General features: G+C 37.9%; 1 protein-coding gene across 1 annotated transcript in view; it reads right to left on the bottom strand.

The window, feature by feature from the left end:
• LOC113642730 (neurexophilin-2) overlaps nt 1-11,839 on the bottom strand; it is a 63,404-nt gene extending 51,565 nt beyond the window's left edge. Inside the window, exon 1 of the mRNA XM_027146344.2 lies at nt 11,413-11,839. Coding sequence (XP_027002145.2) covers nt 11,413-11,466 — 54 coding nt within the window. The 5' untranslated portion in view covers nt 11,467-11,839. The remainder of the gene's footprint in view (nt 1-11,412) is intronic.
• Between the last annotated feature and the right edge of the window lie 14,488 nt (nt 11,840-26,327).

Raw genomic sequence — 26,327 nt, forward strand, 5'->3', positions numbered from 1 at the left:
AATGCAAATGTAAGTGTAATGTAAGCTGTTTGTGGAACTGGACATGTTTCAGCTACAAATTGCTTTTTGACACAAGGAGAAAAGTTCATCTTCATCAGAGATGTAAATCTTAAGCAAAAAAGGACAGTGCAGAAATTAGACAACAGGTAACAGCATTTTCTGTCCAAATGAATTAAAGTTATGCAGTAACTGGCATATTTTTGAACAACTGTCTAGCTTGGATTCAATCATTTGATTGAAAGCCAAGACTTACCATAGCTCAACTATTTACACATGCTGGCCTTGGAGTCTTCAGACAGTGGGCGGTGAATATCACGAGACCAGGGAAGGCTGTGTGGAAAGTAAAAGCTGGGCCATCATGTTCACTTTTGGAGTCTATAAACAGCGCATACTGTGGTAATTGAATCTCTGTCAATATTCACCTCTATTAAAATGCTTTAGACGGTTTACTGCTATCAGAGGGCCTGTAAAGCAGTTTTATTCAGACCGAGGGACACATTTCATTGGTGCCTGCTAACAAATTATACACAGAAAATACAGAAATAGAAACTTACCTACCAGATCAGTGATGGACCCTGATTTTCTGCCTTGCTAGCTCACCTCACAGGTGATGGGTAGAGTCTGGGAGAAAATGATAAGATATCCATTTTGTATTGTGTACATCATGTTGTGCAAAGTGGAACGCTCACAACATGAACATGAAATTTTGGGAACTTTAATGGCTTATGTAACAGATATAAATGCCAGTCTTCTTGCCTTTCTGTCCGCTGATCCGGACATGATAGCTGTAATCTCAGTAGCTATGATATAAAATCCAAAGACAAATGCTGCAAATTTCCTTTGGAAATTTTTGCCTTCAAGTCTATGTGTAACAGACAATGCAAACGAGTCTTGCTGACTCATTTTGGAGTTGTTGGAGAGAAGAATATTCAAGAATGCTGCAGCCAAGAAGAAAATGGCAAGGAGGTAAATCCAATCTACAAGCTGAAGTTGTACTGTTGGAATAATCCCAAGAGGAATGAATGGCCTCCTTGGCTCGTCGTCAATACCACTCTCAGACGCAAATGAGACGTGAGAGTTATCTGCTGAAAATATCACATCGGGCAGGAAATGTACTGTCTCTGTAGAACATTGTGGGTTCTTTTTTGTATAATCTACATTGTTTTGGTGAGTACTGTTGCTATGGAATTATTACACAAAATATAATCTCGAGTCCATAATTTGCTTGGCTGAAAGATTAAACCTTTATAATGAAATTAAGGACATGCAAATATTTGCCTGGAAGTAATTATTGTTGTGTATTTCACAAGCTTAATGTGTTGACATGTAATCTTTGATTTGTAAATCTTGTGGTATATGGATGTACAAGATCTACTTTATACTGCTTATTGCCAGTTTAGGTTAACATCCAGGATATATGGAATTGGTGCATTAGACTGCTTTCACACTAGCAAAACTGCCAGTACATTTTCCATGCAGTCCAATGGGAAGTGGCATCAAGGCAGGTAGAATGTGGCTTCTTTTTATCATGCATTGCATGGTAGCAGTGTTTTTTAAGTTTTAGCAGAACAATTCTACAGCCAAAAAAACGTTTGACCTTTCAAAAAATGTTAATAATGTGCATTAATTTAAAAGCTGCTAAAGAACACCTGGGAGGTTACACTGCCCAACAGAAAAAATAGGCTGAGAGATAACACTGTTCTCATCAGGATACATTACTTTATGTCATTGGAAAGTGTGTGTCGTGTAGAAGTCAGGATATGGGGTGGATGCACTGGAGCTTGGCATCATTTATGCTCTATCATGGGCTGACTTGCTCATGTGGAAGTCCCATCGTGTCAGTTTATAATGGGAAACCCCTGCTGCTACAATGTCGGTTTTATCATATACAATACCAATACCTGTATGAGAACACGTGCACATACACACACATATCCTTAGGGACGCCTAATACAAACGTAGCTGGAGCTGGAGACAACATATGGAGAGCTGGATTGGCAAAGACAATCCAGCTGAGCTTGTGTGTGGGAGTGGGTTGACATGCTTGAACGACTGCACTCCAGTCAGTGGTTATTGAAGCATGATCGACTTTCAGGTTGTCAAGATGGCAGGGATGGAAAAAAAAATCTCAATCCAACATTGAGGAATTCTCTGTGAAATGAATAGCCACTGCATAGTGTAGAGCTGTATGTGTAGGATTGTAATCTTCATATGATAGAGATAAAGTAGAGCTGAAACCAAATATAAATACATTATTCAGGTTGATCAGATAATGTGTTCTAAACTGACACACAGATATGTATCGGAGGTGTACTTTCATATGGTTTTGACCGACCGGCACATATGAAGCTGGCAGGACAAACAAAACCAAAATGTAATGTATTAACATTAATGTGCAGAACTGTGCACTGGATCTACAGCAACCTTAGAAATGGGCTAGTCAGGATCGCAGTGGTTTAAATTAATAACTGCTTGAGCCAGATTTAAAAAACAGTCACACACATATTTTTAGTTGAAACCTAAATTGAATGATATAGTACAGGGATTCAACGACCGTGCAGTTTTCCACTGTTTTCAAGAATAAAATATTTAATAAAATAAAAAAATACATTTCCAGTTTAGGCCACACCCACTTCAGGTTTCATTCCATCTTAATTCAACATAACACATTAAGAAATCTAAGTAAGTAGTTTTCAGTTTTTGGAAAATGCTTCCTAAAAAGAGTATCCAGGATTATCAAGGACCCAAACCATTGCTTCTATCATACAGCAAACTTTACAGAGCCATTCACAGCCACCAAAGTAAGGTCTGTGCAATATCCCTCAATATATGCGATATTCAGACATAAGTGTGATATTTCTCTTGCATTTGTACGTCTAATATTTTTCTCTTATTTTTCACTATGATATTTTAGCACAGTGATGTTGTAGTACTTATTGTCTGTTTAATTAGATTAAAAATGTTTCAACAAAACTTTGAAATGTCTTGAATCTAATTCCAGATATTTCGTGCACTAAATATATACAGATACAGATATTGGCATAGGTAGCTGGCATACTTTATTTTAAGGGTAAATTCCTTAAATAAAAATGGATCTACTAAATACACTGTACATGCCTAGAAAACAAGGTAAGATTTAAAAGCAAATAGATTCAAATACTTTGCAGTATGTGAACTGAAACATTTGAACTTATCATATGATAAGAAATAGACACGCCTACTCTCTCTCTCTCTCTCTCTCTCTCTCTCTCTCTCTCTCTCTCTCTCTCTCTCTCTCTCTCTCTCCCCCTGATCTATGCAAAGAGAGACTCCTCTGGATAGACTTGGATCCAGTTGAAGGTCTTGGAGTGCTCCCCCACTTGCCCTCCTCCGAGCAAGCTAATTAAGAATAAACCAAGCTGAGAGTGTATATTATTCAACACTGAAAGCTACCATCCCCTATCCAACTAGAGGTAATAAGTATCTAATTGTGATCTCACACACATACGCACACACTCATAACCACAAACTGATGTCCAAGCATGCTTTTTACATTGTAAAATCACAAATGATATGGGTGTCTTGAAAGGCATCTATAAATAAGATGCATAATAAAGTTCTAATTTTATAAAATAAGGTTCTAAATGTTGTTTGTTTATACATTCTTATATAAAATATGTTGGGAAACTGAGAGAGAACACAAAGTTTGAATGTTCAAGATGTACAAGTGTTGCATGGAACTAATGTTTTTTTCCTTCTAGTCGATAAATCCTTTAATAATAACTGAAATGAAGCTTTTCTCATGTTCTATTCTGTTGCTCTCTCTCTCTCTCTCTCTCTCTCTCTCTCTCTCTCTCTGATATATATATGTATATGTATATATATACACTGTATATCAGTCTATAAAATCAAATAACAAGTCTATATATGTCATAAAATTTCTACTAGGATGATTTTCTATCCTTTATTTGTTATTACTGCTATTCGGTTTAATGTACTTAATACTCTGTGGTTTACATCTGGTCATAAAACACTGCCTCCCCCCTCTCATGTTGTTTTCAATAAATTAAATGCATGTCCAAATGAATGCTTTTCAAGCCATGGGAGAAGATATTAAAAAACTGACAAAAAAAACCCAACTAATCCATGAGTGTGTACCACTCATATGTGTGTGAGTTTGTGCAGATCATCGAAACCTGGGCTTTTCTGAGTTATGGCATTCGGCATCTCTCGGATTACTCCTTAATATTTTATTGTATGAAAATCTACAGTTGTATATCTACTTCAGGTTTGCCACTAGTAATTGGAAGAAAACTAAGGCCAGACCAGACTACAACACACACACACACACACACACACACACACACACACACACACACACACACACACACACACACACACACACACACACACACACACACACAGAGAGAGAGAGAGAAAGAGAAGCAAAAAACCTTGAACCTGATGCAAATTAGAAACAATTAAAGCAATTTATATAAAAGAAGGGACAATAATATCCATAATATAATAACAGTATATATATAATATATATATACAGTATATCAGCTCCACCATTCTCAGCTCCACCAGTCTCAGATCCACTAATCTAAACTGCGTGAGAGGCTGTCCAGCCACTGTAGGATTTGTGGACTATGCACATATATGATTAAACACACTAATAAACATAGAAAGTGAAGTCCCTGCTGATATGATCTATTTCTCAGCTTGTGTGTTTGGAAGTGACACACATTTGGACACACATTTCTCGTATACCACCAATAAGTGGAGACACATTAACTAGGACACAGATGTGATCTTAACTAGGACTAATCACTGCCACTTCCACCTGTCTGTTTTCATTTAAATGCAACATTTTAAACCAGCCCACTATTTTCTTCTTTCACACTTTTTCCTCACGTTACACTATACCATTCTCTCATAGTCAGTTGGGTAAATCAGCAGTGTCCAATCAAATAATTGTCCAATTTGTTTGGATCAGATTCTGACTTGCTGTTTGTAAAGAGAGAAATGGGTCTCAAATAAATTCCAACTGTTCATGTGTGATCATTCACTTAATGACATAACATGGGAACAGCAGGGAGCCAAAAACAGCTGGATGTAAAAGCCAAGTGTCTTTACTGGCTTTTTCACAAAAGATAGTTGGGATCAATAGTGTCAAATCCATGTTTGTAATCTGTAAATAACAAGTTCAAACACCACTTAGGTGGCTACAAAAAAGGAATCTAGGACTGAAAAGGAACAGGAAAAATTCACATTTTAGAAAAGCATTTTATCTGCAAGACTTCCAAACAAAGACCAGGGCTTTATATCCAATAGATTACAAAGCCCAATAAAACTAATCATGATTATCAGGTCAGGTGTTATACAATATCAAGGGGCATGGTCAGAGCAGACCTGGGGAAACTAAAAGCAGGAAGGTTCTGTATCGGTCTGTGTACGAAATTGCACACAATATCCTACATAGTGAACTACTTAGGAAGTTTTGCCATTTTGCAAACAATTTTGTGTCTGAAGGCTTAGAAAACTGTCAAACTCAAACTTCTTAAACTTTATTCAGCATGGGACCTTATTTACCTGTAAAATATATTTCATTACATAAGTTCATGTACATTAGTTAAATGCATAGAGCAATTATTTATTTATTTACTTACCTAGTTATACAGCATAAAAAAACCTTGCACCCTTTGGCTGTGCCTTACAGAGTTCTAGGTATCCACAGTCCCCACAGTGAGAATCTCTGCCCTAGAGGGCACCAAATGCCCATAATGCATTGTTGTATTTGTTGCTCACTTCCATTATTTTCCGACATTATATTTATGTGATGCATGAAATAAGTAATATGGTAATAATAATCTAAAGTAAGCTAACTGGCAGTTTGCAGCTCTCTAAATGTTTTACATTCACAAATCCAAGCAAAAACATGCTTCTCCAGAACACAGATTCGAACAAACTCACAAACTCACTCACGTCACAAAAAAATGTGACGTGACATGCGGCTAAGTTACATGACAATTCAAAATTGTATTTAATTTCCTTGAATACAAGACAATAAAGATTTAGGGTTTAGGGAGGTGCTTAAATCTCTTTCGACTCATTGGACTTCAAGTCAAGTCAAGTCAAGAAGCTTTTTATTGTCATTTCAACCATATATAGCTGTTGCAGTACACAGTGAAATGAGACAACGTTTCTCCAGGATCAAGGTGCTACATAAAACAAAGACAGGGCTAAGGACATGTAAGTAGTCTTAGCCACATAAAGTGCAACTGTGCAACCTGGTGCAAACAGTGCAGGACAAGACAAGCAAGACAGTGCAGGACAAAAGACAGTGCAGGACAAAATGCTATCATGCTTCATGCTATCTCTCTGCTTTTGTTAAGGTCTCTGTCCTATCCATCCATTACCTGCTCCTTCCTCGCCATCTCTCTTCTTCTGCCTACTCTTCTCTATGGCCATCAATCCATCTTTGTCTTTGTCCCTACTTTTGCCCTCTCTCCCTGTGGCTTTATTATCACATGCAAAACAGCACATAGCGAAGATACACATCTTAGCAGGAGGTGGCCTTCTGAGACCTTTTTAGCTCCATATTTCACTGTCTCGCAATGTCTCACACTGGTAACATGGCAGAGAAAAAAACGGACAGAGAGAGATGGCGAGAGCAGGAAAGAAAAAGGAATAGAGGGCAGTTTGATGAACCCAAGCACAATATCCCTTTATCATAAGGTCCCTTTATCAGTTCCCTGGTGAAGTGTTTCATTTTCCTCCTGCCATTACAGCAGAAATACCTCACTGGTAATTGCTTGGCGATAAATAAGGCCGTTTGTCCCCTTCTTCCCCCCCTCGTCATCAGCCTAGCAGCCTCCTTATGGAGCAGTCCTTCACTCTTTCATTCGCTCATTCTCTCGTTCAGAGACAAGGTAATCCTTTTCCCACCTCCTGTCCTTTCAGGGTGATATACGTACAGGTGTAGCAGACTCTGAGTGCATTTCAGGAGAAGAGTGTATGGAGGAGAATCATTTTGGATTCCTTTTTATACATTCTAAGCTGTAAGGGTTCCCTCTCGCTGTGCATGAGTTGTAATTCTTGCAAGATGAGATAAACAGGGGGCTGAGTGATAGCCGGGAGACCCACATCATCCATTATGACGTGTGACGTGTGCTATAGCTGGTGAGTGGAAAGCAAACACATATGCACATGAGCATGCATACAAAAGATTTGGCCAATAGGAAAGGTGTAAAAAAAAAAAAACCTCTAATAGTATGTGTAGTTATGTGGCAGTTTTTACACCTTTTGGTCTCCAAAAATTGCAACAAAGATGATTTAGAAAAAAAAAGGCTTTAAACAGACACTCAAATAAATGATAAAATTTCAATGATGCTTTATGTCGAGAAGAGTTATTGTAGAACCGTATCAGTGATTAGATTTTGCCTTAGTGTTTTAAATGCTCCAACCTTGGCACAACTCCCAGCCTCGGGACTCACACTCCCTAAACTAAACAGCATCAGGCCATGGGCATTCCTGGTACAAACCTGGTAGTCTCTCTCTCTCTCTCTCTCTCTCTCTCTCTCTCTCTCTCTCTCTCTCTCTCTCTCTCTCTCTCTCTCTCTCTCTCTCTCTCTCTCTCTCTCTCTCTCTCTCTCTGGCTGCCTGGGGAGATCTGGTCTACTTCGACTGAAAGATTAGACACATCTGTTTACCCCGCAAGCAGGTAGGAGGCCTGCGTATAATTGTTACTACCTGATTGGATGGGTTAGTGCAGATCAAAACACCTGATTGGTGTGTTTTGCGTTTGAGTGCAGAAGCACATGTGTTCACAGAGAGATCAGCTGGAGCTGGAATGCTACTGCATTTGACTCTGTGCTTTTTTGGATCCCATCACAATTATATCTACAGGCAGCATCAGTCATAGTAACAGTAAGTATAATAAATACACATGCTCAAGGCAGAAACCTTGGACCACCTTTACTAGACTGAGAACTACACCGATTTGTCTTTTTGTTATTCGATCGTTTTTTTTTTGTTTTTTTTTTTAATCTGTAAAACTGTTTAAATCTGCCCCACAGTTCATTTGTAATTTATGTTATAAATAAACCAGTAATCGCATATCAAGAGCACCTTTTTGTTTGTAAAATTAGTTAGTATTATTAACAACAAATATAAAACCCACAATGTTTAATTTATGTTTAATTAGTGCTTGGGTCATTACTTAACAGGATTTAATTGACAACTTATTGACAACCATTTTACAATCGCCTGCTTGCACCGGTCGATATAGTCTCCTGCAAGATACAGTTACAAAAAAATAAAACATTCTTTGTTCTGTGCACAGCTGTATAACCAGCACCTCACTGGCATAGAAAGTGGAAATCTCTTCTGGCTGAAAGCAAACTGACTGACATTCAGTGACATGTTCTCACACACTCAGCAGCACTGATCTTCAAATACAGATGATTGGAGTCCTGAATAAACTAAGAAGCTGAAATAAATCTAAATAAATGTTTGATGTCCATAAGCTGGCAATTCCTAAATCAAAAATGTGATGTCATACAAACGACTTAAATGAAAGGGGATACACTAACAAACACTAATTATTACTGCAACTACACTTTTTTTTTCAGATAGCCTTTACGAATGACTTTGATGAAAGAAGAAAAGAATATTACATACCGAAAGGATTCTCATGGCTGGAGCATGAAGCTGTCGCAAGCGTACGATGGACTTTAAAAGGATACATGGCTAACTCATCACACTACACTACAATGTTGCCAAATTGGGAGCCAAACAAATGGCAATCATGTCGATGTTTTGTAAATAAATTGAACACTTGGCTAAAAGGTGTTAATTACATCTATATATGAGTAGGCACTAAACACCGCATACTGGGATCACTCCACAAGTGTGTGTGTGTGTGTGTGTGTGTGTGTGTGTGTGTGTGTGTGTGTGTGTGTGTGTGTGTGTGTGTGTGTGTGTGTGTACTGGTCACTTTAAAATATTATTACACTCTTCAGCTTTTAGCAGGCACCACATTGGGTGGGAAAAAAAGTGTTCCTTTCTGGAGGCAACATAGGACAGTAATCTGTCATCTATTCCAAACCTGAAGGCAGAATTACAAGCATGTGTCTAAGTAAAGGCAATCCAAGAACTTACTCCTCAGGATGCAGTCGAATTTCCTTTTCTGTTTAAATGTCACTCAACGATATAGGTACAGCACAACACACGATTAAAAAAAATGTAATATGATCTGAAATTTTTTACTTGTCATTTGTGCTGTAATTATAGCAGTAGACTCTTAGAACCACGATAGATTTAGTTATTGATTCATCAGATGCCGTTAGTATGTATACTGCACTCGAAGAATGATGTCAGAATAAGACAACAGAATGTCATGATTGGTGGATGTTCAACAGAGACGTAAGAAACATTTCTAAAACCTTAAAATGAATTTGACTCATTATTATACAAAAGATACATGAATTAATATTAATAGAATACACTGCCAGATGATTTATTTATTTATTTTAGCATTTTTAAGTGTTTCTGTTATAATCACATCCAGCTTTGATTAGAAATCTCAAAGGTCAATGTGATCAGATGTGCTGTATTCCGTTGAGGAGGTGGAGGCATAACTCCTGCTGAGTACATTCTGAGTACTTTGGATTGGAATCGCATATTAGCATCGGATACAAATAACGTTTTTCTCCAAAATGCTCTTAACAGTGTGTTTAAATTATTCAGCTTGGAGAATAAAATCAAACATGGAAATACAGACCGCACAGCAGGTGACGGCGCATAGATTTCTCTCTTCTGTCTCATTCCCTCCCTTCTACTTTTCATGTTCTTAAGTGCAGTAATAGGAAATTTAATGAGCACATATTTCAGATTATTAAGCTACTGAACCTTGGAAAATTATTATGTAAGGAGTGAGTTTCTTGGTCCGCACAACAATTGCATGTTTGATGAAGACAGAATAAGGGCACTAATATGTTGAGGCATGATGCGCTGGCTCATATTTCTGCATGCCGTCTGGATGGCAGGACAAGGTTGCGACACAAGGCTGCAGATTTACAGGCAGGTCATGATGAAATGATCACACTCACACTGGAAGGTAATAGGATCATCAATATGATGCTGTATGAAGTGTAAAAATAGCAGCTATAAAACAGGGTCAGTCTAATATTAAAAACATCTTTGCAAACATTTCCTGTAAAAATCAGTAGTGCTTTTACGCTGAAGGCAGAAGGCCAGTGTACATGAGTATTTATTTATTTATTTATTTATTTATTTATTTATTTGCTTTTGCAAAAGAAGCATCGGATCGCTATATAGACAAGAGTGAGTGTTTTAATGCAACATGATTTTACACCACATTACACATGGGAAAAGACAGAATTTGGAAGATAAAATGCACTTTTAGCACCTGAAAGCAACAAATCAGCATGAAGTTTAAAATTCACATTTTTAAAACATCATATGCAACTAAGAGAAATGCTTTTAGGTTTCATAAAACATGAATGATAGAAATAAACAAACTAATTATGTAGTAAGCTTCTAATCAACTTACTGAAGATAGAAATGGGAGGAAATGAGATTACTGGTCACACACCTGCTTGGGGGTGAAAGTATGAGGGGTTGTGTATGGATGATATATGACACTCAAATAAACCCGTTATTACACACTTATTACACACTTATTAACGTCAGTATACAGCAATAAGCTTTAGAGAATTAAATATCGCACACTGTGCACAGCATGCGTAAAAGTTAAAGAGCAGAATATGTACAGGCAGACAGCCAGGCGCGCGCGCGCGCGCGCACACACACACACACACACACACACACACACACACACACACACACACACACACACACACACACACACACACTTCAGTGAGCGAACTCTCTTCTGTGTAAACGACGATAATGGAGATAAATCAAGCTCGGGGCAAGTACACGCTCAACTTCAGAGGAAATGAAAGAGTTGCTGATGGTATGACTGATGAGATGAAAGCGAAAAAGGGAACGAAGGCGTCACGTGCGCTCGAATTAGAAAGAAAATAAAAAAAAAGTTAGTTCGTATGGAGGAAAAAAGACAGGATTCAGCTCTTATCCCGGTGGAATTGTCTCAGCTGTCACTATAACAGTCCTAGTTAAAGTGCTGCCTCAAGACTCGCCCCATAGAGACAGGATTTGGTTATTAACACTAATGTATATGAACCCGAAAAGAAAGAACAAAAGTCCTGAGTGCCCGATGGCCACGAGGGTGAAAAGTTGATTTGTCAACACTGAGCTTTCTTCACAAATGTAAGCTTACAAATCCAACCCCGACATTCTGAGCACAACCCTGTGCAGGTGGCATACAAATATGCGTTACTCGTGTTTCAGTATGATGTCTAAAGCGAGAGATTTCACTATTACCTTCTGCAGAATCCACTGGTTCAGGATTAGCAAACTCCAGGCGAGCAGCTTCATCGCACCTTCCGACAGCGCTTAGTCCCGTGGAGTGAACATACAGCGCACACACTCAGCGCACGCAAACCAAAACAATACGCTACACGCACGCAGGCTATATAGGAAAGACAAACAGCTTTCCCGGGGAAACTGGGAGCCAGAATACGGGACGAGTACTGAATGAACCAGTGCGGTTCAGCGTCTGAAGTCCTGAAAACATGGATAAAACACATCCATACTTGTGGTGACAAGGGGAAAAGTTTGCGCGTAAAGCGGCGGCAACTTCTGGTACAGAGGAGAAACAGTGTGAGGTGATCAGTGCTCCATGAAACACCAATGACCACCTCTTACTGAGTGGTGTTTAAAAAGATACTCTCTCTCTCTCTCTCTCTCTCTCTCTCTCTCTCTCTCTCTCTCTCTCTCTCTCTCTCTCTCTCTCTCTCTCTCTCTCTCTCTGTGTGTGTGTGTCTCTCTCTCTTTCTCTCTCTCTCTCACTCTCTGTGTGTCTGTCTCTCTCTCTCTCTCTCTCTCTCTCTCTCTCTCTCTCTGTGTGTGTGTGTGTGTGTGTGTGTGTGTGTGTGTCTCTCTCTCTCTCTCTCTCTCTCTCTCTCTCTCTCTGTGTGTGTGTGTGTGTCTCTCTCTTTCTCTCTCTCTCACTCTCTGTGTGTCTGTCTGTCTGTCTGTCTGTCTCTCTCTCTCTCTCTCTCTCTCTGTGTGTGTGTGTCTCTCTCTCTCTCTCTCTCTCTCACTCTCTGTGTGTCTGTCTGTCTGTCTCTCTCTCTCTCTCTCTCTCTCTCTCTCTCTCTCTCTCTCTCTCTCTCTCTCTCTCTCTGTAACTACTCCTGCCTGTCCTTCTCCACTCTACCGCGCTCTCTCAGTCTGATATGGACGTGAATACCAACAGGTCGAATGGTTGGTTTTCTCTTCCCTGCGCGTGAGCGTGAATCCCGAACGCGCGCGTGCCATTCGCCTCTCCTGTTAATATGCATCTTAAACGCAATGTGATTTTTGTACAGAAATGCTCTGCATACAGCACAGTCCTACTGACCAAACGGAATTCCCCCCATTTTTAGGAAAAAGAATGGATCAACAACTGCGCACTTTTATTATTATTATTATTATTATTATTATTATTATTATTATTATTATTATTATTATTACAAATGTTCTTTTCTTCCCCCACCATGAGCAATTTCACACATTTCCGGTGTGATAGTGATAGCGAATCCCATGCGAAGACACCATCACACATGCACATGTGAAAGTAGGAAACCTCACAAACACACACTCTCTCACACACACACACACTCACTCACTCGCACACACACACACACACACACACACACACACACACACACACACACACACACACACACACACACACACACACACGCACGCACACACCTTTGTCTTACTATCCTTATATTGTTATAATCATTATCGCAATAATTATTACAACTTATATATAAAACATAGTTATTAATTCGCAAAAATAATTATTAATACCTAAACCTACGCGTAACATTAACCCTCAAACTTTTGCATCTTTGACAGTTTTATTTTATTTTTGATTTAATGCAGTTATGCTGTTATAATCTGTTTTCCTTGTTAGAATTAGACAAATGTCAAGTCCGTTCGGTATTGCTATCCTTGTGGGGACATTTGTTTTATACCAAGATATAAAAACATGCACAGTTTATAACTATATACAACCAAAGTTCATGGGAGGGGGGGAGGAGGGGGAGGGGGGATTTCTACACTAAATAGACGCTAACGAGAGCTACCCGAGGCAGGGACATTTACCCCGGTGGCCACCCCAGGTTGTTATTAGCACAGATGGACTGGGAGCAGTTTGCTCTAATCAGTAGAAGACCCAGGTTCTTTCTGCTTAAAACACACAAACTTTCTGCGTTTCCATTGCCACAGGGCGCACATACAACAGCTCTTCATCGCCCCCTTGCGAATGACAGGGCATTTTTTATGCAAAAACAGGAGACCTCAGGAACTGGCAAAACAACGTCAATGTTAATGCTTTTGTCCTTTACAACACAAGTGTTATAACTATACAGTAAGTGCTATATTTTAACAAAAGAGAAAAATCAAAGATACTCAAGAGACAACTATATATGCAGTTATGATAAATACAGGCTTTATACATTACATACACTGGCAATTGATGCTAAATTATATTGCATTATACTGTACACAACATGGCCAAAAGTGTATGTGTTTGTGGACACTTAATCAGAACACCTATATGTGCTTGTTGAACATCCTGATACAGATTTATTCCTCTGTTATACTATTATAATAACCTGAAATTTTCTGTGAAGGCATATCACTTGATTTTCAGCACGGTCTTGGGAATTTGTGTTCATTCAGCCACAATATCATAAGAAAGTTCAGGCTTTCTTATAAAAATAACCACCTGGCTATTGAGGAAGCCAGGTGGTTGAGGTCAGGGCTCTGTTAAGACCACTTGAGTTCTTCCACCTCATCCTTCACAAACCATGTCTTTATGGTGCTCACTTTGTACACAGGAATACTGTCGTGCTGGAACATGTTTAGGATAATTATTTGCTGATATTCAGACATCCATAAATATTTGCTCATTAGATATAATACTATATGTATGCACTTATGTCTCCATAATGGACAGAGCTGGCTTCTCTCTCACACTCTCCCTCTCTTAGGAACATTCACACAAATGAAGCAACACTGGAACAAATGAGCACAATTTTCTCACATATACCTACGCATGATGGAACCCTGCTCTCCTCCCATCTCCTTTTCTGACTCAGTAGGCACTCGTTCATACACAATAAGTAAAGAAACATGTTGTGGATGGTGGTGGTGGACTGTTGAGGTTCAAATTCACAATTGAAAAAAAAACTGAAAGCAATCATTTTAACACTGCTGTAATGCTAAATAAAATGGTATTTTCCTATATTACAACAGTGCTGGGTCTTTTAGTGTTTTATATATATAGTGTTGCTACCTCACAGCTCCAGGGTCTCTGGTTTGATCCTGAGCATGAAAGGTGTTTTGGGAAGACTGAATTATGTGTGTGTGTGTGTGTGTGTGTGTGTACCTGAAATTGACTGGCATGCCACGATTTGTACATTTGTGAACATATATCCCATGCTCTGTATCCTATAGTCATGATTAGGATAAACTACATGACGAATGATTGCTCGGCAATGCCCTGAATTATTGCAAAATTTTAATTGCCATAAATCCTGTTTTTGCATATAAGTGTACAATTGCAATAGTGTACAATTTCAGGATTAAATCCACAGTTGCATCAACATAATGTGAGGACAGTGCAAGAGTACAGCATACACCAAGCAGACCAAAGAGTGTCCTGCAAAAACCAGGGGACACATCAAATATTAACACTGACTCTATCTGGCTGTATCTAGTGGAAATCCGTTCTTTCAGTCCAAACAGAAGGCCTGGGTCTCCGGTGAGCTGTCCTCGAGCTATCTTGGTGTCAGTGATACGGCTTACAGCACTATATGACACAAGATGAGTGCCGTCTGACCTGCTTTAGTCAACACCGGTCACATGTTTACAACAAAAGCGAATCTTGAACTGGCTGACTTTTTTTTACACACCTTTGAACATATTTGCAACAATCAATGCTGTTCTATATTGTATGGTTGAATAATGACTGCTTAAAACAAAAAGAAAAAAGGGTGCCTTAGTTTTTGATACTTGAAAAAAAGTCTAATCAGGAAATATGCATTACCATTTTGCTGACCTCATGTTTATGATAATAAAGACCAAGACTTCCAGCATTTATCAAGCAGCAAAATTCCACTGTGAATAAAGAGTCAAATTTTTAAATCCTTTTTATTTGTTTAAAGTTTTAGAAACAGCAAGAACAGCAAATTAACAGCAAATTATAAAGCTTAATAGTGTGCATGGCCACCCACATACATGTACTGTATGCACTGCTCCCAACATCTGGGCATGCTCCTGAAGATATGGTGGATATGTGAGCTCCTGGACAGTCAGTCAGTGGTGTTACTTGGCAGCTTCATAATGTCCCAGAGGTTCTCAAATGGATTCAGGTCTGAGGTTCTCAATTAGAATCAATACCTTTATCATCCAGAAACTGCCTATACACTCTGGCCACAAGAGGCCAGGCATTGTCTTGTACTATGAAGAACCCAGGGCCAACTGCCCCAGCACAAGGTTGCATGTGTTCAGTGTAAACATGCTCTCATTTGTGAAGAGAACAGTGCACCAATGGTGGACATGCCAATTCTGGTGTTCTCTGGCAAATGCCAATTCGAGCTGCATGAGACTCCACTGTGAGCACACTAGTGGTCTTACTAGAAGATGTCATTGTCTTTTGCCACACACATGGACAGTTTGGTTAGAAACATGTCTACCAATGACCTGCCGGAGGTCATTTTAAAGATTTCTGGCAGGGCACCTCACATACCGGTCTCACTCCTGGTATCTCCTCCATGCTCAGAGACACACCAGACCTCCTTGTGACAGCATGCATGGATGTGCCATCCTTGTGGATTTGGATTACTTGTGTAGCCTCACTGATTGCTACATGTAGTGACAAGGATCCTAACAAAACACAAACTAAACCCAAATCAGTCAGGAAGGATGAGGAAAGAACATTTGTCCTTGGCCCCCACATGCGAAAGATTCCCTTTTTGTGGTTTGTCTTGCATTTACATTTGTTGTCACTTTTTATTAGTGCCAAAGCAAGTGAAACTGAAAGTAAAACTGAAAATTCTTGGACAAGGTGTCACCTAGTTATGTTTTTCTAATTCAAAACAGTAATTATACACTGGTAAAAATGATGTGTTGGATATACTTAAAATATGTATGCACCATTTTTGCATCACACTTTTTAAGTAAACCCATCTTGGAAAAAAATTACTTAAAATTAACAAGAAAACCGTTGTTATATGTACTTAAATTTTTGGGTACACACAACATTGCTTATTTAAAAATATATGTAACATGATAGAATCTACTAAGTAATTGCAAGTTAAGTTAACTTAAAATTTAAGCTTAAAACTTAAAATATTATGTTATAATTACTTAGTTTTGATGCATTTTTAATACTAGTTGATGTGACATTTCTTTTCAGTATATTTAGGCATACACTTAGGTTCACCTTGTAACTTATATATTTATGTTACAGACACTATATATGCTAAGTAGAGGTTGAAAAGTTAAAATTACTTTGTTTTTTGTGTTTAGTTTATTTATTTTTATAAGTAATGGTTGTTCAGCCAACGAATCGTTTTTTAGAGTGTAGGGAGCAATGCAGCATGGATCGGTTAACGAGGTTAAGAGGTAAAGTTGCTAAAGTAACTTTTCTGCACTGTTCTGAAAGTGTGATGTTATGATCAATGATAAATGAGTGTTTACATAAATACTACTACCAGTAGTGTGTGGCATAAGAATATAAGAACACTGAAATAATTATTGAATGTTCTTGTTGTTTGTAGGTAAATTATTCTGTACCTAAGCTAGCCATTTTAGCCAGAGAAGGTAAAATTCAAAGCCCCCTAATGTCCCCAGAGAACAAAATTGACATATATTCCTATTATTATAGGGTCCACTCATACTAACACTCCCTCCTCACTCTCCTTTTCTTTCAGTCCATTGTTTATTCAGGCTTAAGTGCTTGTATCATTTGTGTTCATGCTATGACTGTGTGCAGACCACTTCTGTTCTTTTTTTTTTTCTAAGCAAACAGTTAGGCACAACCTCTTAAAGCGTCCATAGTAATAAATGACCAAAAATAATCTTGCAGCAGAGCTGCATGCTGGCCTGTCAGACCTGCACTCATCCCCATCTGTCTCCCCCCCCCCCCTTGTTCTCTACCTCATTAGGATTCAGATCCCAGAAAGGTGACTCCTCCAGCGGGCACGGTGACAGCCTGGCACCCCTTCCCTTCCCCGTTACAGCCGCCCACAGGCAGAAACACTGACAGGTAGGAACGAGATCCCAAGAGGTTTGGTGGGAGAAAGAGGTACAGAAAGAGAGAGAGTGTGGAGGTAGGTGATGAGTGGGATCATCAAGTAAAAGATGCCCCCTGAAGATACCAGCTCCCTCAGGAGTATGGCTGAGATTACCAAGTGTGAGATCCCGCACCCCACCCTCCTACATTTTTCTATGCTTTTCCCTTGAGGCATGTGCACAACACCCTAGAATCATCTGGAACCTTTCCAAATCTTGCTTAGACCATGTGATTAAGTAAAGTTGGACCTCAGTCTTGACTCATCCCCTGGGCTTTAAACAGAGGCAGAGAGCATGACCATACACTCTGCTTTACAATCACACATTTAAAATCTACAGCAGCAGCACCGAGGCAAGGCATGACTCAGAGGAATCTCTCTCTCTCTCTCTCTCTCTCTCTCTCTCTCTCTCTCTCTCTCTCTCTCTCTCTCTCTCTCTCTCTCTCTCTATCTCTCTCTCTCTCTCTCTCTTCTCTCTCTCACTCTCTCTCTCTCTCTCTCTCTCTCTCTCTCTCTCTCTCTCTCTCTCTCTCTCTCTCTCTCTCTCTCTCTCTCTCTCTCTCTCTCTCGCTCTCGTCTTATTTGCTTAGCTTGTATGTAATTAATTAATTGAATGCTGTTTCAACAAAGTGGGTTGAAATTAGTAATTAATTAATTAGGAACTTTGATATACTGTATGTGTTGATATATAAGACATAATGCTCACAAAACAGGGGTAATCGTAACATTTGAGGCACACAAATGTTCTGCAGAAATGTTTTGATGTATGTAGTTGCTCTCAAATTTAAAAAAAAGAAGAATAAATAAATAAATAAACAAACAAACAAACAACAAACAAACAAACAAACAAATAAATAAAGATCCAGAAACTATATTTTAAAATGGAAAAAGGGGGACACTATAAATTTAACTCAATTAGTTTAACTCAAGCTGCAGGAGTAGCATTTTTGTATGTGTCTGTGTGTACGTCTGTGTACAATACTCGTTCCCATAGTAATATGGGTGCTGCAACAAACATTCCAAATTTTACAACAAATCAGTTTCCATGCCACTAAAGTAAAACATTGGTGAAGGAGAGACATTGTATGCATAATTCACCAGAATATATATGCAGCACATCATACGAGATAAAGGCAGAAACAGTGTGTGAGCTCTTGTCGAAAGTCCAAGCGCCGGACAGTCTGCTCCTGTCATTAAAAGTCACCAGTTCCCTTTGTATATGAGTGGCTCTGTCACTGAGAGATGCTATATTGGTGAACGTATTATAAGAACGTAACATTCATACTTGAATGAGTAACATCTTAATCTAAATATTTCTTAGTGATTCTGGTGCTGATTTGTTAGATGGTGGTGTATGTTCATTGTTGTAGTGAGAATCTACTGGTTGTTTGTGAATATGGAAGAGTTCAAACTGTTTTGAGCATGTTCAGCAACAAGCGCTGGCAATTAGTGATATACAGTACGACAATATGAGAACTACTGTATTATCAAAGATTTGGAACCCAAACTGTTTGAGCAGAGCTATGGGAGATACATGAACTAAATGATTAAACAGGTGCTGTACAAATAGAGATGAAATTCTGATGTTGTACTTGGGAACTTGGTCAGTTTTCCTGCTCAGAAAGTCAGGAAAGCGCACTTAATTCCCACCGGTGCCACTAGCAGTAGTTTGTCGAACATCATTGTGGGTAATGTAGGTAAGCTTTAAGCAAAAGTCAACTCAGAAATGCTGGAAGCCATTGAATATCACATATTCATTATGAATTTGTGCAAGTCGTCCAGGGTGGATTTTTTTCTTTAACAATGTGGGTTGAAGCGACAGTTCTCACACTCTCATGATTAATGAGATACACCCCATGGAGCTCCACTACCCTACTGCTCATTACAGGGACACAAAGGCGATCCAGTCACCAGGTTTCAGTCAAAATTTATAAGGAAATTGGGTCCTTATGTACAGGAGTAATATGAGAGATCATGTTGGCCATTCATCACTCATTCAGTTCAGTGCCAAGTGGGCTAAAAAGATTCATTCTAATGGCCAATTAGCCACCTGTCCCTAAAAAGCAGACAATCCTTATGCCTGTATTTGGAAACTCAACATTCTTCTTCTAAAATATATTAACATTTTACTCATGCCACTCTGTAACTACTTTCACACACATATGCACTTTTGAAAGTTTTCTCTGCACAGTTTAGCTAATAAACAGCTTTGGAGCTCTAAATTTTTCTAGATTTGCATAAATATACACCATAAATGCTCCACAGTTAATGCTGTGATACAGGCAATATTGCTGTCCCAAAATAGCTGCATCCGAATCCACAGAGCATATTTTCCCAACCTTTTCACACCCCAATTAGGGCCTTAGACATCAGCTGGCAAAAGCAATTGAAATGTGAAAGTGAGCCACTGTTGCAAGAGTTGCTAATTACAACAAGAAGTTGTTGATGAGGAAGGGAATGTGGAGAAATATGGAGAGGATGATGTGAAGACCAGAGTGAACTCAGGGGTGGATGAAATAAGAGTTTTTAGGAAATGTCTGCCAGGAAGATAGAAGTGATCAAAGACACTAAAGGAAGAACTTCTCAACACCTTCAGCCTGAGGGTTTAAGTGAGTTACTGTCCTGTCTATTTCTTCTCTGCACATCTCGTCTTGGTCACCCACACAAGGAACTGAGTCACGCAGTTTCTTCATTTTATTTAATATTGAGTCCAGGCGGCACTTTTTGAAGTCCACTAGAGAGCCTTCACCGACTCTGAATTTCAAATGAAATCTAAATTGGTAATAAATGAAAATGTCATTCTTGCCTATTGCACAGCTACTAGGAGTCCTTATCAAAGACAAGCAAGAGCCTGTTAAAATACAATCTTATATCAGATGCTAGAGTCTTCGTATCCACTAAGGAACTTGCAATTTTGAGTGATGTGAAAAAGACAAATTAAGCAGACATTTTAGAATGACACCTAAAATAATAAGGAGCCTAATGTTAAAATGTTAGAAGTCTAGTAACAGATATGCACAAATAAATAAAAAATTGAAACAGAGAAACAACACAAGGGTTATGTGATGCATATGCCGTGGCTTTTCTCAGAATGACCAGAGAGAGAGGAACGCAAAACTGCAACCACTTAAACTTTAGCCTGTGCTGCTGGTTCAGCTCTTACACACTGAGGATTTAAATACTTCTCCCTCAGCATATGTCACATTTAGAAATTAGCACTGTAAATTTTAGCCTTAATTCCATCAGGGCCATGCTGTATGTCTACAAAAAGGAAAGAATTATTAGTTAATTTTAAGTATTTAATAAATTGTTATTAATACCAGAGAGGTAATAAAGCTGTGATAATAGAACCAGCAGTAAGAAATGATGTTCCACAACCCTGTATGAAATATTTCATATATAGGCAAATACTGTACAGTCAACTCCTTTAATTGCATTTTTATGAAAATTATCACAAATTAATATATAAAATGATCACAAATTAATATATAAAATGATCACAAATTAATATATAAAATTATTGTTTTGTTTTAAAAATATGCGGCAACAGTGCATATAAGATTTGATGGAGAGAATACCTGAACTGAGCCTGTTCCTGTAATGTATTGTGAGGTGTATACACATTTTAAGCATACACTAAAGACGCCATATCAAACTTTTCAATTCCCTTTAAATTCTCAGGGTTGTGTACTGAAGACTCCCCTTTTCAATAGAGTTTGAAGCCAGAAATTTCCTTTTTTTTGAGAAATTTGTTTTCTCACAGTTTCAGTGTTGTTTTTGGGTGCAGGTATTATATTGAATTTCTGTGTCCTATTAAATTCCACAGTGTTGCTTAAAAGCTCATATTAAAGTTACGAAATATGTAAAGCTCATATTTTTCAGAATATATATATATATATATATATATATATATATATATATATATATATATATATATATATATATATATATATATATATATTTGTAATATATATATTTTTTTACCTAGCTTACTTGGGGAAATATATTCATAAAAATATTGCAAAATAATAAAAAATAAAATTACACAAATGTTCATAGCTTCAAAATAAATAGTGATATCAGACTCTACTCTCTTGCTTGTGCTTGTTCATAACAGAGGTAAAAACATCTAACACTGAAAGCCAACAGTGGCCTGACTTATAAACAGACTTGCATAAAATATTTCTTTTGTTTATACTGATTTAAAATTTCTGATGAGATGATTTCCATTCCACCAATAGAATAAAACACTAGTACACTGGTAACAAGGATTAAAGCATATTTAGCATTATATTAAGACTTTGGTTTTACTTTTGTATTGTTTAATATCCATTACCTGCTATGTGTTGGTCAACATCCATCTGTTCAACCAGGTATTAGATGTCAACAAAATGATGGCCAAGAGCCGTTTCCCTCGTAAGTCTTTCAATGTAATATGTGCCTACATTTGGATTAGTTTATTGAATCAATAACAGCTGTCCACATAAACACTTCATAATTTTCATATTATATTGACATAGAGTAGTTTTTTATGTAGATAGATATGGTGCTGCTTGTTTACATCCTGGTGCACAATTTTGATATTTAATAAATGACTTATTTACTTACACATGTTGCTTGTGATATATCATGGTGTGTTTTTGGTAAGAGTCAATTTTGCTTGTAATCTATGAAATTATGTGAGGATCTCCTGTGCACAGCACTTCTCAACTTATTCAAAGGGTTTTTGATTTAAAAAAAAAAAAAAGCACCTTCTAGCATGACAACAATCCAAAGCACAAATCAAAGAAATTGATTTCTAAGAAGATCAGTGTTTTTGCAATGGTCCAATTAGAGACCAGATCCGATCAAAATCTTTTTGTGCTAGAATAGATTCATACAGTAATTGTAGCTATCACGACTCTCTCTCTTTCTTCTCAAGACCCTCAAATCCACCTGAAGAGAAGTAGCTTATTTGTGTGATGCTGACACCACCGTGCTTCACTGAGGGTATGGAGATCTTTGAATGGAAGTAAAATATTATTATCAGATGCAGTGACTGACCAGCACTTGCCAGATATTCCTATAGCTACTTTAAATGTAGCAGCAGGTCTCTTGGCAGCCTTTTTTTTCATTGGTCAATTTTAGACGGACGTCCTGTTCTAGGTAAAGTCCTATTGGTGCTCTAATTTTCTAAACTTGTGGATAAATAGTGTTCTGGAAATTATTCTGGACCCCTCTCCTGATCAGTACTTTTGAACAATAAGATCTTGTACATACTTTGTAAGCGTTCCAAGGCTTCAGCAGCCTGAAGAAACCAAGGTGTCAAGTAAGTCCTACAGAGACAACTGATAGTTATTGTAAGTTTTTTCCTTCTACTTCCTGAAAAGTTTTCACTTGAATTTTGTTGGTTGATATTTCACAAAAAATAATGGAGGGGAATTGGATATGTTTTGCCTAGTTTCGTTGTTTACATCACAAAAAAACATCAATTTTAACAAGGGTATCTAATTCTATTAGATATTTAAATACAATATTTGATATTTCTTTAAAATAGAACACTTCCCATATCTGTTATGTTGCATTCATGTAGGAAAATTAGATCATTTAAATGTTTTGAAATGCTTGATAGGTTAAACAGATCAGCAGACACAAATTGAGGCCGATAAAAAAGATATGTCTGTACATGGTAGCGGTATTGCGTTTAGGTCATGAGGTTGTAAAGGAGAAGTACACAACTTAGAATATAATTTGTGTTTGTGATGGACAGGTAGTAAGGTTTCGTGAAAAGGAGAGCAAACACAATCGTAAGCAATTTAATGAGCACCACAGTGGTGTGACTGCTTCAGAATTCAAACAGCTAGGGAGCTTGTTAGGAACCATTTTATTTCAAACATCTGCTCCACCCTTCAGCTTACATTTTATGAGATGACGTGCCACAGTTGTATGGATTTAGATGAGAATTTCATCTTGATTCTTTCTGTCTATTCTGAACATGGTAAACTGCATGGCATGCCACACAAGAGAGAGAAATGTTCCCACTGGTACAAAAGTATAAAGCTCAGAATAGGATATTATGATGCATGTAAACTTTGGACACTGGCAAATATTCACAATGTGATCTTCAGGCTTGGTGCTTAGCCAGAAACTGTGAGGTTACTTAAACTCTTCTGTTTTTCATGAGAACCTTCTCATGTTGTGTCAAGTTAATTGACTGACATTTAAATATATGCTTGGACAATTATTTAGTCTTTCCATGATTTCAGAAAATGCAGAAATGTACATAAAATCAAGCAAACCACATGATATTCAGAGGAGATTGCAATCTTTCAAAATTGCCACCAATTTTTCATAGATTTGCTTCAGGTGATATCAAAAAACATGCATTCAGCCATCGCCTCAAATGTGAGTTCAGCTGTCATAGAAGATTATTATATTTGTGTGCTCTCTTGTAGTAGCTTAAAAGAACAATCACGTGCTTGCAGTCTTACCAATTTTCCTGCAAAAAAAACGCAAAAAAATTTTAAAAGCTGCAGGAAAATCAAGCATTTTTAGACATCAAGAGAGCTATTAGTCAAGTACATACAGTGCAATTAAAACAATGACATATTTGAACAATATTCATTAACATATATTACTCTTTTTCTTGCACTTTTTTTTTTATTTTGAGAAACCACATTTACCCATAAACCATCATTAATGCATGAGAGAATCACAAACCGTAGATGAATAAACATGTATTAAATATTAAGTGATTTTCATTTTAATATCATGCAGAACCTGAAAAAATGGAGTGTAATATTTCTATTGTTTCTTATTCAGAGCTTGTGCTTAATGTCTAGATGCAAACTAAGTCTTTCTTTATTTAAGAATTTTTTAGATAAAATAAGTTTTCTATGAACTGGGCATCTTTCATATATAATAATATAGAATGTTTTCAAGACTAAAGATAAACTGGAGATTATGCAAATAGAAAAGATATGTATACACATCTGTAAGTATGTATGCATGTCCATATTATTATGAAGACCTGTACACCTGCACATTTATGTAAGTTACCCCATACCTGAGAAAAATGAGATCTCAGTGGCTTTAACTGTTGCGTGGTTGTTAGTACAGGTGAGCTGGTTTGGGTATTTCATAAACTAGTGATCTACAGTTTATAGCATAAATGGCCAGAGTATTTTGAGCTGTCAGGAAGTATATAGTAACTCAAATAATCACTCATCTCCAGTCGAGCACTAAACATTAAACCTTGAGGTGGATGAGGTACAATAGAAGAAGACTACAACGGGTTCCACTTCAATCCATCCATGAAATGTATGTGATGCTACAATGGGCACCGACCGGACTGTTGAAAACTGGGAAACGACCTCATGGTATTTTTCCTAATCTTTAACTGCTTAGATTGTGTGAGTCTGTGCCTATGCTAGGCTCAGATCAGTATGAAAGGCTGACAGAAGTGGAACCTGATATGGTATGTGATGTTTGCCATGCTATGCATTATGAGATTTTTCTGCACCACAATTGTACAGAGGGCTTATCCAAGTTTCTGTAACCTTTTATATTGGCTTGAACCAGTCTGACCATTCTCTGTTGACCTCTCTTATCAACATGAAATTTTCACTCAATGATTTTTCTTCATTGCATCATTCTGAGTAAACTGTAGAACTGCTGTGCATGAATATCTCAGGAGATCAGCAGTGATAGAAATATTCAAACCAGCCTGTTTGGCTCCAACAACCATATCACGGTCAAAATCACCCCATTCTAATTGCTCACGTGAACATTACCCAAAGCTGCTAGCCTGTATGAATGAAGTGCTATATACAGTAAGTGTACAATATGTGGTTGCATTTTAAATATTACAATATATATCACAATGGTAGCCATGATTTTGGAAGTTAATACAGGGTCTAGGAGGTTAATTGAGGTACATCAATGTATTCAGTATAGGTAGCACTAATTGCTCCGTTTCTCCATTGTGTTGGAGAGAACTTCACTATGAGATTCAGCTGTGCCTCCTAGATAGCATCTATCTCACAAAAAGTATGATTAATAACAAAGGAAACTACAGACAGTGTGAAATATTTGACCTCTTTAAACACATTTAAAATGTATCCCTGATGGATACAAGAGTCAACACATTGCTACTCGCATGTTTAAGTGTTTGTCAGGTGTTTGTCAGGTTTTTGTAAGGTGTTTGAACTCTTCTACTCTGCTCAGGAACTTTTTATAAATACAAAGGGCTGCATTAGTCTTTTGGACTTCAAATGGCTTGTAGACATATGGCAGCTTTGTTGCATGAATCTTTCTCAAAATCCATAAGAAAATCATGTGCCTCGGTTTACTTGATATATTTTGCCCCCTCTCTCTCTTTCTCTCTCTCTCTCTCTCTCTCTCTCTCTCTCTCACACACACACACACACACACACACACACACACACACACACACACACACACACACACACACACACACACACACACACGCACGCACACTCTATTTGTATTTTCATTTGTATTGGCTTGGCTCCGCAGGGTACACTTTGAAAAACAGACATGTAATATCAATTTGCCTGTTGCCTGCAGTTATGTAGGTCTCAGTGGCTGAGCAGGAACAGAAGATGGGACATTTGGCTGATTCATTCCTTATTTGGGCACAATATTTGATCATTATTTGAATGTGATTGGAGAATCAGCTGAGGGCTCAACCTGCAGTTATCACCAGAAAGAGCAATGCGTATGCAAGTAAAGACACCGGTGCAATTTGCACATATTGTTCCTGCCTCATTCTAGTCTCTGTCAACTGAGAAGCATATAGCTAAGGTAGATTTTGATGAGTGAGTGTGCATATAGATTTACAGTGCATCTATGACATGCAGAAATATATACAGTGTATTATGT

This window comes from Tachysurus fulvidraco, chromosome 5 (assembly GCF_022655615.1).
Source record: "Tachysurus fulvidraco isolate hzauxx_2018 chromosome 5, HZAU_PFXX_2.0, whole genome shotgun sequence".
Lineage (NCBI taxonomy): Eukaryota > Metazoa > Chordata > Actinopteri > Siluriformes > Bagridae > Tachysurus > Tachysurus fulvidraco.